General features: G+C 42.3%; 1 protein-coding gene across 1 annotated transcript in view; it reads right to left on the reverse strand.

Annotated features, from left to right (window-relative positions):
• Positions 1-516: 516 nt before the first annotated feature.
• ASB9 (ankyrin repeat and SOCS box containing 9) overlaps positions 517-17,173 on the reverse strand; it is a 40,796-nt gene continuing 24,139 nt past the window's right edge. Inside the window, exons 6-7 of the mRNA XM_004449054.4 lie at positions 10,329-10,520; positions 517-721 (exon numbers count right to left, since the gene is read on the reverse strand). Coding sequence (XP_004449111.1) covers positions 597-721; positions 10,329-10,520 — 317 coding nt within the window. The 3' untranslated portion in view covers positions 517-596. The remainder of the gene's footprint in view (positions 722-10,328; positions 10,521-17,173) is intronic.

The following is a 17,173-nucleotide window of genomic DNA, read 5'->3' on the forward strand; positions in this document are numbered from 1 at the left end:
GTTGAGCAAAAGAACTGGCCCCTATCCCAGAACTGTAGTCATTTTGTCATAAGAACAGTGGGGATTGAAAAAATAAGGCAGGCATAGACAAAGAAAGGTCTTCCTTCTTTATCCTCCCATGTAATGGAGATGAAGCCAGAGTAACAATGTTGGAAAATTCGGTCCCAGTCAAAACTCAGCAGGTTAGCACTGGAGAACTGATTTTCTCATCTGACTTCCCTATTCTGACTATGGGTATTTGGACAAATTGATCTCCCTGAGTGAGTCTCTGTGTCTCTCCTGGAGATGGGTACCCACCCAGTAGGGTCACTGGCAGAGTTAAATTAGATGAAGCATAAGCTTTCTTGGCTCAGTGCTTCTCACGTAGTAGATGTTCAAAACAACAGTTGTTGTTTTAGCCACCCTCTTCCAGGCATGGGGAAAAAACGTCTTCTAGCCTTCCAACCTATAGTACAAAAGTCCCTAAGGCGTTTTGATTGAAAATAAAAATCTAATTGAAAAAAAAAAAAGCCAAGATCTACAAACCCAATTTTATTTTGCAATTTTACTGGTCACAAATTCTATAATGTTTGCCTTTGCTTGTTGTTTGTGAACGTTTACATGTGTAGAAGAAAGCGTTTCAGCTCCTCTGGTAGCATGAGTCCAGTGATCTTATGGTGCTGCCTGATTCCGAAGCATTTCCGAATTCTCAGGCGGCATAACTGCATCAGAGAAGGGGGCCCTAGAGAAAGGTCACAAGACAAGTCACATTCATGTTATGGATCTAAGATTTGTTTTCCCTTTCTTCTTTTTTTAAACACACAAGATATACAGCATTATTATAAGGAAATAATATGGTACTATTTAAGACCGTTTCCTGAGTTTTCTGGTTTTTTAGGAAGCATTTTTAGGTTGCATCTCTTTCTTCTGGAATCTAATTGAAAATGAGTCTGTTAGGTTTTAATTTGGAAAAGAATGAAGGACACGCAAAGCTTAGCCACCCTAACAGAGGCTTAAGAAAGCTAATTTTGGAATTACTCAGTTACACGAAATTTCCAAAAATGAGAATAAAATCCATGTTTAATGGCTTTCTATTTCTTTTCTCTTAAAAAAGTAAGTTCATATTTCTAGATGCAAAAATTTTTATTTTGTAATTTGAGCAATATTGAAATCTTCAAATCTAATGAGCTACCACTGAATCAAAAATGTATATTAGAGGGAAGCAGACTTGGCCCAGTGGATAGGGTGTCCGTCTACCACATGGGAGGTCCGCGGTTCAAACCCCGGGCCTCCTTGACCCGTGTGGAGCTGGCCCACGCACAGTGCTAATGCACCCAAGGAGTGCCGTGCCACTCAGGGGTGCCCCCGCGTAGGGGAGCCCCACGCACAAGTAGTGTGCCCCATAAGGAGAGCCACCCAGTGCGAAAGAAAGTGCAGCCTGCCCAGGAATGGTGCCGCACACCCGGAAAGCTGACACAGCAAGATGATGCAACAAAAAGAAACACAGATTCCCATGCCGCTGACAACAACAGAAGCAAACAAAAGAAGAACATGCAGCAAATGGACACAGAGAACAGACAACTGAGGTGGGGGGTGGGGGGTGGGGGGGAAGGGGAGAGAAACAAACAAAAAATAAATCTTAAAAAAAAATGTACATTAGAAAAAAAAAACGAACAACCAGCAAGATGGCAGCAGAGTAAAGAGCTACTAGAGTCAGCTCCTGCTACAGGGCAGTTAGCAAATACCCAGAGCTCTCTGGAGCTAGCTGAAGCAACTGTTTGGGGGCTCCAGGAGGTCAGAGGAGCATCCTGCCACATTCTTGAAGGAATGGAAGGAGGAAGCTGCCCATCTGCAGAGAAGACTCGTAAGCAGAGCGCTCCATGCCCCGGAGGCCAGGGCCCATCCTCCACTAGAGGCAAAAGGCGCCTTGGGAGCTGTGCCACAGCTGGGATTGAAAGCTCCACTTCCCAAAAACGGGGGAAGAAGAGGCAGTTGGGCACCAACTTCAGCTACTGATGAGTAAATTCAGCAAGCTACAGTTTAATCCTGAGAACAGCAAAAGTTTGAGCCTGTCCAAGCCAGAATGAGGCTGGGAGCCGCCATCTTAACTCCATGCCTGGCACGAGGGGAAGCAGGGCGGACTGAGGATCCCAGTGCTGGTGGGGGCCGGCTTCTTTCCATCCAGGTCAGATTGTAGCTCTTTACTAGGCCCCAGCCCCACCTTCTGCAGGGAGGAAGCTGTGGGAACCTGTGCCAGCCTCTCCAGGAAATTTCCAGCCAAGCCTTGGAGGCTGGTGATTATCCTACTCGGGGGACACAAGCCACCCCAGGAGTTATTCTGTGGCTGGAATTGGAAGCTCCATTTCCCAAAAACAGGGAAGGAGGAGACAACGGGCCACCAAATTCAGCTACTGATTAATAAATTTGGCTGGCTAAAGTATATCCCTTAGAACAGCTAAAGTTTGAGCCTGTTCAAGTCAGAAAGAGGCTGGTAGCTGCCATTTTGACTCGGCCCCCAGCCTGAGGGGCACAGTGATGGTAGGGACCAGCTTCTTTCTCCGAGATTGGCCTGCAGCCCCAGCCTAAGCTTTAGCCCTGCCTCTGGCAAGGAGGAAGCTGGCAGGCCCTGCACCAGCCTCTCTGGGTAACTGCAGGTACATTTGGCTGGCACACACTGAATACTTGGAAGTCTACCAGGGTAACTGAAGTCATCTTGGACCCACACGGCACAGATTGCTGCCCATGCCTGCAGCTCCATTTCTGCCCCAGGCAGGGGAAGAAGGGGTGTGAAGTCAGTCTCTCTGGGAAACTCAGTCTAGGGCTGCACATATGGATTATTACACACAGCTGTGGCTCTGTCCCTACCCCTGGCAAAGGAGAAAGGTGGGAGAAAAGCTTCATTGGTCCCTGGGGTGATGTGGGCAGCTTGGGCCTCCACAGCTTTTAGCACCAACTACATCCTTGGCTCCTACTGCACAACCAGCAAGGGAGAAAGGGCAAGAAAGCCCTAAACTAAAGAGAGAAACTGAACCCAGATGCCAAGGCACCAATAAAAAATTACAATCCATACCAAGAAACAGGAGGATATGGCCCAAGTAAAGGAACACAATAAGCCTCCAGATGACATAAAGTAGTTGAGAAAACTAATCATAGACGTTCAAACAAATCTCTTGATAAATCCAATGAGATGGCGAAAGAGATTAAGGATATTAAGACACTGGATGAGCACAAAGAAGCATCTGAAGGCATATATAGAGAAACAGCAGATCTTACAGGAATGAAAAATGCAATAAATGAAATTAAAACTACTCTGGAATCATATAAAGAGGATTTGAGGAGGCAGAAAAAAGACTGGTGAGCTTGAAGAAATGGCCTCTGAAAATGAACACATGAAGGAACAGATGAAGAATGGAAAAAATTCAACAAAGTCTCAGGGAACTAAAAGCAAGAGATGTGCAAACATACATGTCATGGGTGTCCCAGAAGAAGAAGAGCAGGGAAAGGGGGCAGAAGGAATATCTGAAGAAATAATGGTAGAAAATTTCCCAACCCTATTGAAGGACATAGACATCTGGGTCCAAGAAGCACAATGTACTCCCATCCAAATAAATCCAAACAGACCAACTCCAAGACACACACTAATCAGAATGTCAAATGCCAAAGACAAAGGGACTGAGAGCAGCAAGAGAAAAGAAATGCATAACAAATAATGGATACCCAATAAGATTAAATGCCGACTATTCATCAGAAGCCATGAAGACAGTGGGTATGATATATTTTAAGATACTGTAAGAAAAAAACTTCCAGCCAAGAAATCTAATATCCGGCAAGATTGTCTTTCAAAAATGAGGGTACGTTTAGAATATTCACAGATAAACAGAAACTGAGAGCGTTTGTAACCAAGAGACCAACTTTGCAGGAAATACCAAAGTATGTGCTACAGTCTTGAAAAGAAAAGATAGGAGAGAAAGGCATGGAAAAGAGTCTGAAAATGAAGATTATATCAGTAAAAGTAACTAAAAGTCTCAAAAGAGTGGTGAAAATAAAATATGACAGATAAAGCCCAAAGGTCAAAAGGGGTGAAATAAGAACTTCCTTTACAGTCATAACATTGAATGTTAATGGATTAAACTCCCCAATCAAAACACACAGAATGGCAGAATGGATAAGAAAATATGATCCACTTATATGCTGTCTGCAAGAGACTCACTTTAGACCCAAAGATACCAATAGATTTGAAGTGAAAGGCTGGAAAAAGATAACCCACACACGAGTAACCAAAAAATAAAAAAGCAGATAGAGTACATATACTTAGATGAAATATGAAATAACTTTACAAGACAATAGTAATGCACAATCTGAGGAGGAAGTCAGGAAAAATTTTATTTAAAATAGTGACTAAAAGAGTCATATATTTAGGAAAAGAGTCAAATATTTAGGAATAAATGATTTAAAGCACTCGTATTCAGAAAACTAAAATATATTGTTAAAAGAAATTCAGAAAGACCTAAATAACTGGAAGAATATTCCATCCTCATGAATTCAAACACTAAATATCAATAAGATGTCAATTCTACCCAAATTGATAAACAGATTCAATGCAATCCAGTCTACGGCCATACCACCCTGAATGTGCCTAATCTCATCTGATCTCGGAGGCTAGGTAGAGTCAGGCCTGGTTAGTACTTGGATGGGAGATTCAATGCAATCCCGATAAATATCCCACCAGCATTTTAAAAATAAATGGAAAACATCATTACCAAATTTATTTGGAAGGGTAAAAGGTCCTGAATAGCCAGAAACACCTTAAAAAGGAAACACGAAAGCCCCCTCTTGACATAGATGTGGAATGGGCACAACCAATCCAAGGTCCACAGGATGGAGGAACAGAATATGGATTAGAGTGGATTTACTGATATTCTATTCATGAACTATTGTGATTAGGAATCGAAGAAAATGTGGCATTGGTGTGGAAAAAGTGGCCATGGTGGCTGCTGGGTGTGGGAAATGGGAGGAAGAGATGAGTTGTGGAGGCGTTTTTGGGACTTGGAGTTGTCCTGGGTGGTGCTGCAGGGACAATTACCGGACATTGTATGTCCTCCCATGGCCCACTGGATGGAACGTGGGAGAGTGTGGGCTATGGTGTGGACCATTGACCATGAGATGCAGCAATGCTCAGAGATGTATTCACCAAACGCAATGAATGTGTCATGATGATGGGGGAGAGTGTTGCTATGGGGGTAGTAGTGGGGTGAGGGGAGTGGGGGGTACATGGGGACCTCATATTTTTTGAACGTAATATTTAAAAAATGAATTAAAAAAAATAAATTAAAAAAAATTTTTTTTAAGTCAAAAAAAAAAAAAAGAAACACAAAGTTGAAGAACTCTCACTTCCAAACTTTAAATCATATTACCTAGCTACTGTGGTAAAAACACCATGGCAGAGCATAAAGACAGATGCATAGACCAATGGATCTGAATTGATGGATCAGAAACATCTATGGTCAAGCAATTTTTGACAACCCTGTCGAACCGACCCAGCTCAGGCAGAAACAGTCAATTCAAAATATGGTGCTGAGAGAACTGGATATCCAAAGCAGAAAGAAAGGAAAGAGGACTCTTATCTTACAGTTTATATAAAAATAAACTCAAAATGGATTGAAAACCTGAATATAAAACCAAGAACCACAAAGCTTCTAAAAGAAATTTTAAGAAAACATCTTCAAGTCCTGGTGGTAGGTGGTGGATTCTTAAAGGAGATAAGAGGAGGACTGAGATGGACTACTGATGTTTAATGTATGTAGAAGTTTTTAATAACTTTACTGTAAAAGTGTGTACATGTATAGAGTTGATGGTAACACATTATGGTGAGTAACAGCTGGTTTATAAATCAGAATGTGGCTGAAAAGGGCAGTCGAGGGATGTAAATGTCAGTAGAAAGAAAGCTAGAGAATTATCTAGGGACTGAATAACACGGTAAATCCAGAGGTGGATGAGAATTGTGGTTGATGGTACAGATTTAAGAGTGTCCTTTATGAGCTAGAGCAGATGTACATCACTACTGCAGGGTGGTGGGAATGTGGAGAAGCATGGGAAAAATACAACTGGAGTAACCTATGGACTGTTGTTAACAGCAATACTGTAATATTCGTGCACCTAATGCTAAAGATGTACTGGGTTGATAATGGGGGAGTATGGAAAAAGTGTGCAAAATGTATGCTTTGGACCATGAGTTAGTGGTAATAGTCTGATATTATCTCATAATCTGTAACAAATGTTCCACCATGGTGTGGTGTGTTGATAGAGGGGTACTGTATGGGAATTCTGCACATGTGCATGATTGTTTTGTAAGTTCACAACTTCTGTAATAAAAGTATATTTTAAAAAATAATAATAGAGTGGATTGGCAGAAAAACACACCAAACGTAAGATATAGTTAGTAGTAAGATTTTGACAATATTCTATTCATAATTTATAACAAATGTCTCACAACAATGCAAGGTGTTGGTGGTAGGTTGACAGAGGACCCTGGTGTGATGTTACTCAAGTTTGCTTTGTAAGTTCACAACTTTTACTATACACTTACTGTTTGTGTATGTTCATGTATAAATGATATAAAAAATAATAATAGGGTGGGTTGGGGGAAAAATACACCAAATGTAAGATACTTTGGTTAGTAGTAATATTTTGAGGATGCTCTTCCATCATTCATAAAAAATATTTCACAGCAATGCCAGGTAGGGTGAGGTATGAGAGCCCTGTATGATGTTATGTATGTTTGCTTGGTAAATTCACAAGTATTACTACACACTTATTGTTTATGTATGTGTATAAATGAGTGATATACTTCAATAAAAAGTGTATATTACCTTCTGAAGTCATCTCTGCTTAACTATTCTGTATTCAGAGCCTATCCCAGTGGTGTTCAAAACAGAGGTTTAGTAGATTCGCACCAACCTTGCAAAGGCAAGTACCCCTTTCTTTAGTCACAGGCCAGTGGATCTCCATGGGAGGAGAGGGATTTTACTTTTGCCCCCAGGGGGCGTTTGGCAATGTCTCAAGACATTTCTGGTTGTCACATCTGGGAGGGTGCTACTGACATCTAGTGGGAAGAAACCACGGATGCTGCTCAACACCCTACAAGTCACAGGGCACTCCCCCCCCCAACCCCCACTGCTATGGGAGAGAATGATTCAACCCAAATGTCTACAGTGCTGAGGCTGAGAAACCCTGTTACCAGGTTAAAGGATGGGGAATAATTCCTCCCGCCCCGAATTGTGATGGCAATTCTCTCTTGGTTATTAAAAACGCAAAAAAAGCACACCAATATACTCAAGAATTCCATAAAGCCATTGACCATGAGGTACAGAGGTGCCCAAAGATGTACTTACCAAATGCAATGGATGTGTCATGATGATGGGAACGAGTGTTGCTGGGGGGGGGGAAAGGTGGGGTGGGGGGGAGGGGTTGAATGGGACCTCATATATATATTTTTAATGTAATATTATTACAAAGTCAATTAAAAAAAAAAAGAATTCCATAAAGCAATAGTCTTCAATCCTGGCTGCACTTGAGACTCATAGGAGCAGGGCGTGCTTTAAGCTACACAGATCCTGGATATTGGATACTGGCCCCACTGCTCCAGAGATGCCGTTTCAATTATTCTTGGGCATGGTTAACGTACCCCAGGTCATTTTATTGTGCAGCCAGGGCCGAGAATGCAACTAAAAGGAATAGTGTAGCCTCTATTTTCCTAGCGCGTCACCATAAGCTACAGGCCAAACTGGGTTATGTGTTTCTCAGGTGATGAAGAAGAAGGAGAGCTAGAAATACACAGAAACAATCGAATACCTAAATTCAGTATTTTACACCAAACCCTAATGGCAGGACCCTGCTGGAATTTAGGGAACTTTCCAGATCATGTTGAGCACACTCAAGGCATATATTAATGAACTGTGGAAAGTGCACTGTGGGGAAACTGATGGGTATCTAACCTTACGAACGAAGGTTGAAGGATGTGACAAATAGATTATATGTACTAGACATGCTGTCAGGGGCCACTGTAGGAGGTAATGATAGAGGATTGTGAAGAACAAAACGTCAGAGCAAGCCTGATAAAGAATTATTAAAGAACAGATTGTCAGAAGAGGACACCTGATAAAGAATTATGAAAAGCAGGGAGTCAGAGAAAGCCTGATATAACTATTCATGCAAATCGACTATCTGCTGACTGTTGACTAAGGGTAGGATGATGTATAACAATGGTAGCTTTACTAGCCAATAAATAGAGCTAAAAATCCACTGCAGTTGTGGTAGTCATTTGTTGGGTACCTGCATGTATTCAGGGCATTTGATTCACTCAATAAACAAATCAACTAATTCCATCTTTATGGATTCGCATATTCCTTTGGCTCTCCATTTCTTTCTCCCCCAAGCCCCAACAACACTCAGGACGCTTTGCTTTACTGAAGCACAGCCTTGGGTGGCTCCTGTCAGGCTGCACCGAGAAAGCCATTTTTAGTTGTCATTGTACCCATGAGTAAACACTGCTTTACATGCATATCAGGGGGTGGTGGGCTGGGAGTAGTCCTGAAATCCTTCCCCTTTCCACCAACAAAGCGGCTATGATGGGGAGGAAGCAGCAAAAATCCTACCTCTCCTAACATCCATGCAAAGCCTAATTCCAAATATGGTTGGGTTTCACTTACCATTTTCCTGCCCCTGCCCCCTCGAAAGAGGAGAGTGTTTTAAATTCATTCCTTTCCCTAGGTACAGAGAATCAGGCAGCCTGGAGCAAATGTGATGGAGGAGACACCAGGGACGGAGAGTGCTTTCTATCAGAGGATATGGCTTCCTGCAGTTGCCTGGCCCCATTTCCTTTGGGGTTCCAGCCCACTGAGCAGTAACTTCAGCAGAACCCCCAAAATGACTCATAAAGGCCAAAGACATAGCGATTTACCCCAGCAGCAGAAGGCACTTTATAAGCCAGTGGGAACAACACGCAAAATGGGAAAGAAAAGAATGAAAGGTGACATAGGTTTCTAAAATGGTTTGGGGAAATAAAGTGGAAGGGAAAAGCCAGTGAAGGAAATGAGATACTATGCGATTATTTGACGGGGCAAAGGGATGTGTGCATAGGTGTGTATATATACACAATCTGCATTATGTATATATACATATATATTTATATATGCCCATATTATAACTTTAGGGGGCTCGAGGCACTTTCAACTTTGTCCCTTTCTCCATAAAAAAATATTGAAAACTATATGTTACAACTGAGTTGATACAGAAATGAATATAGTCCAGGTTGGATTCTCTTCATATTTTCTCTTGATTTTAAAAGAAATGAAAATCCTCCCAGGGGCCTTTCCAGGGCCTGATGGAAAGGTCAGTCCTGTATTTAAAGGGAGCAGTTTTTGAAAACAAAGAATTATCAAGAGGCAGGGAGAACTGTCCCGTACTTGTCCCTAAGCTAAAAGGGTCTCTATTAGACTGGTCCTTGTGCCTCTGGGGTCAGCACAGGCCTTGTTTGGGGTGTCCCAGTGTAGGGGCTTGGCCGGCAGTGCCCTGTGGCAGAGGGTGTGGGAGGAAGGACGATTCCACCGTGCCACTGACAGTTCTACCCAGAGCCAGCTGGGATGCTTAGCGTGCCGGGAGAAAATAACCAGGGAATGGACAACAGAATCCTTCTGATAGGCAGGCCTGCTTCAAAACCCCAGGGCCCCTGAAACGTAACACTATCCACCCTCCAGGGAATGAGGTGTCTCCCAGAGCAGATGGGCCTTGGTTCCACACCCCAGCCCATCCCTGACCTCACAACCCAGGCTGGGAGAACATCAGGACATATTTATGGAGGAGTGGACACTTAGTGCTGATTAATTTACAAGAGCAATGTCTTCAGATTGGTGTGACCCATTATAGTAATACCCCATGCTCTTAATTAGCTGCATTCTGACACCCAGACACCCAAGTGCTTGGGTTTTTTACCCATCTGCAGTGCACTAAGAATGGGTGTCCTGAGGCACTGTACAACCCCAGAGAGGCTTCTGCTTCATCATCAATGTTAGATACCTTTAGTAATAGCTTTTTAAGACAATAGCTTAATTCTTTGAAACCCGCATGCCCCATACGTGACTATCAGGTCATAAACAGCAGCGTGGTTCCTTACTATACAGCCAGGACTACACCGCGCTGATTACTAAATTATCAAAACCTGCCCACATATGGCGATGGCAGAGCATGATTTTCTATAAGATCAGGAGCCGGCACTAAGTAAGGACCTGCCTCCCACTAGGGCTGCAGGAGTCTCTGTGCGTTGCAGCCTAGGTTGGACAAAGGAGAATCACCTGTTCTCTGCAGCAATAGCTTGGTCAGGTGGTCGTCCGGAGGCACCAGCTCGATAGGTCGTTTGCCTTCCTCATTCTGAGCATAGATGTCTGCTCCAAAGTCCACGAGCAGGCAGACCAGCTCCCCACAGGACATCTTAGCCGCTGCGTGAAGAGGGGACTCCAGACCTTTGCCTTGGTTTACACTGGCTCCTAAGGAGTTGCAAAAACGAGAACAAAAGGGGGTCAGGCAGCCACACAGCAGAGTCCAGCCAAGCACCTGCCCAAAGTGCTGGGCCTCAACATTCCCCCTGGGAAAACGGATCTACAGCCAGCATAGCAATTCACCCAAGAAAATAGGAACTGGTTTCCATTTAATAATCAGGGTGGAGGTAGGCAGGGATGCCAAATAACAGTGTGGCTGTACCTATCACATGAGTTATGGCACATGAAGTTAAAAACTCACCTTTGAGCAGTACACATAGGCATGATACATAAGAAAAATCCTAGGGGTGGGAAGGCTGCACAATGGCTATTGATGGGCCTGAGCGAGGCTAGATGGTACAACCCCATTCATACAAGGTGGCCAGATTCACACACCAGGCAGCCATCATGGGGTTTAAAACTCAGGGCCCGGAAATTGTGTGACGTGGACTATAAGACATCGAGTTGTGGGGGTCAGCTCTAAGATCACAGGGCAGGACCCAAAGTCGTCCTCAAGAGTAAGGCAAATTCCTCAGACCTTCCCCACCTGATTCCATGCCTCTGCTCTCAGTGAACCCCCACCCCAGCCCACATCTTGGTTGTCACTCATGAGTGGGGCCGTGGGGCCTTGCCTGTGCTGCTGTCCCTCTTGTAAAATGGGAATCTCTATCCAGGTAACAAATTGTTCTTCTATTGTTCATGGCTTTGCGAGGGAAGCCAAACCTACTCCTTTCCTGGCTTGGGGTTTAAACTCTAACTAGGGAAGTAGAGCATAGACATAGTATTTAGAAGAGGGTAAGAGAGAAGCAGAGAAGAGAAAGGAAGGGAGGGACTAGACTTCCAGGAAGAGAGAGGATTAGAGAGGCACAGGACTCACTTTTTTCCCTGAGAAATAGCTAGAGGAAAAGGCAGAAACTGTTCTAGTGATTAAGACACCAAGGGAAAGCTGGCCACTAGTCTGAAGAGAGAGGGCCCATCCCCCCACCCGCAGAGAAGAGAGCCGTGGGTCCCCTGGCCCCTGGCCAGTGGCTACAGACTGAGTGGGTCACAGGGGTCCACTTCCCCAGGAAAGGGGAGAGGGAGGGGCTCAGCTGACAGCTGATCTGGCTTTTGGCCGCTGAACATGGTCTGCGGCTTCCAGGCTTGGCGGAGCTGCAACATAGTTCTCCCCCAGAGCCCAGAGGGAAAGAAGGAGAACCTGCCTTTGAAACCTGCACTGGTTTCTGAATGAAAATTTAATTCCTCCCTGGGAAAAGGCTTCTGAACAACTTTGACTTGCTAGAGTGGACTCTGAATAGCCTGCCCTGAGGGCGAATTCCCCAGAATAATGATTTTACACTGCCTGCCTGGGTGGAGTTCCATTGAACACCTTCCCCTCTGGGTCTGAGTGGAGAGATCTGAGGAAGGTTGCCATCTTCTGGCAGACCAGGAAAGTGCACACAAGAAGGAAAACGTCAACATTAATAAATAAAAGAGGTTTTGGGGTACCTTTACTGCCCCCTTCCCCAAGGCCCCTGGAAACTGGTCTGTACCCCATTACTGGGTCCATGGCCCTGGTTTGAGCAGTTAAACAGGGACAATCCTAAAGACCTAGAACAAGTTAAACCAAGAATCAAAGAACAGTGGCAACTCACAACACTAAATCCCTAGGCAAACAAAAGAAACCACCCATCAGAATAAACTCACCATCATAGTCAGATGCCTAGACATCAAACAATTACAAGTCATACAAAGAAAAAGGAAGATACAGGTCAGGCTAAGGAAACAAACAAAACTCCAGGGAAGACACAGGATTTGATGTTCATACCAGTTTCCTAAATCAAATGAAGGAGTTGAAGGACAATATGGTTAAAGACATAAAAAGACATTAAGAAGACACTGGGTGAACACAAAGAAGAATTCGAAAGCTTGAACAGAAAAATAACAGAGCTTATGGGAATGAAAGACACAAAAAGTTGAGATTTAAAAGCATTCAAGAGGCATACAATGGATTTGAAATCACAAAAGAAAGAATAAGTGACGTAGAAGACAGAAGAGCTGAAAGTGAAGAGAGAGAACGGAGAGAGAAGAATGGAAAAAATTGAGCAGGGGCTCAAGGAAATGAATGATAGCACAAAGCCCAAAAAAATACATGTCATGGGAATTCCAGAAGGAAAAGAGAAAGGAAAGGGGGCAGAAAGAGTATTTGAAGAAATGATGGCTGAAAATTTCCCAACTGTCATGAGAGACATGAATATACAGGTCCAAGAAGCATGGCAGACTCCAACCAGAATAAATCCAAGTAGACCTACTCCAAGACAGATAACTATTCAGAATGTCAAATGCCAAAGGTAAAGAGAAAATTCTGAAAGCTGAAAGGGAAAAGCAAAACATCACATACAAGGGGCGCCCAGTAAGACTTTGTGCAGATTTCTCATCAGAAACCATGGAGGCAAGAAGACAATGATATGATATAATTAAGATATTGAAAGAGATAACCTGTCAGCCAATAATTTTTTTCCAGGACAACTGTCCTTCAAATATGAAGGTGAGTTTAAAGCGTTCACAGATTAAACCAAAACTAAGAGAGTTCAAATACAAGGATCTGGCTTTGCAGGAAACACTAAAGGGAATTCTATAGCCAAAAAGGAAAAGGCAGGAGAGAAGCTTGGAAGAGAGTATAGATGTGAAGACTATCAAAAAGAGTAATCAGGCAGCGGACTTGGCCCAATGGTTAGAGTGTCCGTCTACCACATGGGAGGTCCGCGGTTCAAACCCCAGACCTCCTTGACCCATGTGGAGCTGGCCCATGCGCAGTGCTGATGCGCTCAAGGAGAGCCATGCCACGCAGGGGTGTCCCCCACGTAGGGAAGCCCCACGTGCAAGGAGTGCACCCTGTAAGGAGAGCCGCCCAGCACGAAACAAAGTGCAGTCTGCCTAAGAATGGCACCGCCCACACGGAGAGCTGACACAACAAGATGACACAACAAAAGAGACACAGATTCCCGTGCCACTGACAACAACAGAAGCGGACAAAGAAACAAGATGCAGCAAATAGACACAGAGAACAGACAACCGGGGTGGGGGGGGAGGGGAGAGAAATAAATAAATAAACAAATCTTTAAAAAAAAAAGTAATCAAAAGGGCAAAAACAAGATATGACAAATGAAATGCAAAGGATAAAATGGCTGACGTAAAACATTTACATTAATAACATTGAATATTAATGTATTAAACTCCCCAATCAAAAGACATAGGCTGGGGAAGTGGCTGTGGCTCAATTAGTTGGGCTCCCATCTACCATACGGGAGGCCCTGGGTTTGCGTCCCAGGGCCTCCTTGTGAAGGCAGGCTCATCTGCATGCTGTGGAGTGCCACCCAGCCCGCCAGCGCCGTGGAGTGCCAACTCAGCAAGGTGACGCAATAAAAAGGGAGACAAGCAAAAACACAGAGCGCACAGTGAATGGACACAGAGAGCAGACAGCAAGCAAGCCGCGGGGGCGGGGGAATAAATAAATAAATACAGACACAGAAGAAAGCACAGCGAATGGACAGAGAGAGCAGATAGCAAGCAAAAAGCCATGGGGTGGGGGCATTAAAAAAAAGACATAGGCTGACAGAATGGATAAAAAAAATAAGAGCCATCTATATGCTATCTGCAAAAGACTCACCTTATACCCAAGGATACAAATAGGCTGAAAATAAAAGGTTGGAGAAAGATATTTCACAAAAACAGTAACCAAAAACAGCAGGGATAGCTATAATAATATTGGGCAAAACAGACTTTAAATACAAAAAAGTTATGAGATGCAGAAGGCCATTATATACTAATAAAAGGGATAACCCATCAGGAAGGAGTAACAGTCATAAATATCTATGTACCTTACCAGGGTGCCCCAAAATATATAAGGCAAACTCTGGCAAAAAATGAAAGGAAAAGTAGAAGTCTCTACAATAATAGTTGAAAACTTCAACATGCCACTCATGTCAATAGATAGGACAACTACACAGAAGATCAACAAGGAGAGAGAACAAACAATATGATAAATAAGCTGGACCTAACAGACACATACAGAACATTACACCCTAAATCAGCTATACACTCTTCTCAAGTGCTCATGGTTCTTTCTCCATAATAGACCACATGTGGGGTCACAAACCAGGTCTCAATAAATATAAAAAGACTGAAATTATACAAAGCAACTTCTCCAATCATAATGGAAAGAAGCTGGAAATTAATAACAGGCAGGAAAGGGGGAAATTTGCAAATATATAGAGGCTAAACAACACATTCGTAAACAATCAATGGGTCAAAGAAGAAATTGCAAGAGAAATCAGTAAATATCTTGAATGAAAACAAGAATACAACTAACTTATCAAATGTATGGGATTCACAGAATCCTCAGGACTGGGGAATGAACTATGGACTAAAGTAGACTTACTAATGTTCTACTATAGACTTATTCTGATTCTAGCAATGAAAGAAATATTGGTGTGGAGGCAGTGGTCACTGGAGGTTCTGAGGGCAGAAAGAGGAAAAAACAGGTGTAATATGGGGGCATTTCAGGACTTGGGAATTATCCTGAATGACATTACGACGACAGATACACACCATTATATATCTTGCCATAACCTACAGAATTGAGGGGGACAGAGTGTAAACTACAATGTAAACTATAATCCATGCTTAGTGGCAGTGCTCCAAAATGTGTTTATCAATTGCAATGAATGTACCACACTAATGAAAAATGTTGTTAATGTGGGAAAATGTAGGAGGTATGGGGAGCAGGACATATGGGAATCACCTATATGTTCTCTGTAACATTTATGTGACGTATGTATCTTTTAAAAAATTAAAAATGAAAAGACGAACAATTATGGGATTCAGAAAAAGCAGTGCTGAGAGGTAAATTTATAGCCTTACATGCATATTTTAAAAAAGAAGATCTAAAATCAAAGACCTAACAGAATACCTGGAGGAACTAGAAAAAGAATAGCATACCAATCCCAAATCAAGCAGAAAGAAAGAAATAACAAAGATTAGAGCAGAAATAAATGAAATTGAGGGAAAAAAAACAATAGAGAAAATCAACAAAACCAAAAGCTGGTTCTTTGAGAAGATCAATAAAATTGACAAACCCTTAATTAGGCTAACAAAGAAAAAAAGATGCAAATAAATAATATCAGGAATGAAAGGGGGACAATACGACTGACCCCACAGAAATAAAAAAGGATCATAAGAGGATTGTATAACAAACTGGACAATCTAGGTGAAATGGACAAATTCCTAGAAACACGCAAACAACCAACAATGACTCTGCAAGAAATACAAGACCTCAACAAAACAATGCCAAGTAAAGAGATTGAATCAGTCACCAAGAATCTTTAAACAAAGAAAACTCCAGGACCAGAAGGTGTCACACAGGTGAATTTTACCAAACATTTAGAGAAGAATTAATACCAATCTTATTTAAACACTTCTAAAAACTTGAGAAGGGAAAACTGCCCAACACATTTTATGAAGCCAACATCACTGTAATACCAAAGCCAGATAAAGACACTTCAAGAAAAGAAAATTACAGATTAATCTGTCTAATGAACACAGATGCAAAAATTCTCAACAAAATACTTGCTAATAAAATCCAACAGCATATTAAAAGAATTATAAACAATGATAAAGTGGGTTTTATTCCTGGTATGCACAGGTGGTTTGACACAAGAAAACCAATCAACGTAATATAACACATTAATAAATCAAAGGAAAAAAAACACATGATTATCTCAATTGACACAGAGAAGGCACTTGACAAAATCCAGCATCCTTTCTTAATAAAAACACTGAGAAAGATAGGAATAGAAGGAAATTTCCTCAATATAATAAGCAGCATATATGAAAATTCCACAACCACCATCATACTCAACAGGGAAAGGTTAAAAGCTTTCCCTCTAAGACTGGGGACAAGACAAGGATGCCCACTGTCACCACTGTTATTTGACATTGTCCTAGAACTTTTAGCTAGAGCAATTAGGCAAGATAAAGTAATAAAAGGCAACCAAATTGAAAAGAGGAAGTAAAACTCTTACTATTCACAGATGACATTATCTTATACTTAGAAAATTCCAAAATATGTACGACAGTTACTTGAGCTAATAAATGAGTTCATCTAGGGTAAGTGTAACAGATTTCGGTGGTGGATGAAGATTACGGTTAATAGTACAAATATAAGAATGTACTTCTTTTACAAAGTATTAAAAATATGGTGATACACTGGAAAATCACAACTAATGTAATTTATGGGTGATAGCTAACAGTGATATTCTGGCAGTTTGATAAATGAATTCCAAAAAGAGATACTGATTATGTTTGTAAACTGCTCTGTTCCTCTGGGACCCCTTCAATTGTATTCAATTTAGAGGTTTCACTTTTACTTTATTAAATCAAAATTAGGGCTTTGATTCAACCACCTCATTAGGGTGACTCAGTTGAATCCCCACCTCCTTGGTGGGCTATATAAACAGATACTCAAGGAGATAGAGGTAGTAGATACACAGAGAAGAACACGGAGGAAGAGAGACAGCTCCATAGATATGGCAGAGGCCCCGGGAAAAGAGATGAGCCTGATAGTTTGCATTTGAAGAGAACACAACAGCTGAGAAATCCTGAGAAACGAGCCTTTTGCAGGC

Source organism: Dasypus novemcinctus, chromosome X (assembly GCF_030445035.2).
Source record: "Dasypus novemcinctus isolate mDasNov1 chromosome X, mDasNov1.1.hap2, whole genome shotgun sequence".
Lineage (NCBI taxonomy): Eukaryota > Metazoa > Chordata > Mammalia > Cingulata > Dasypodidae > Dasypus > Dasypus novemcinctus.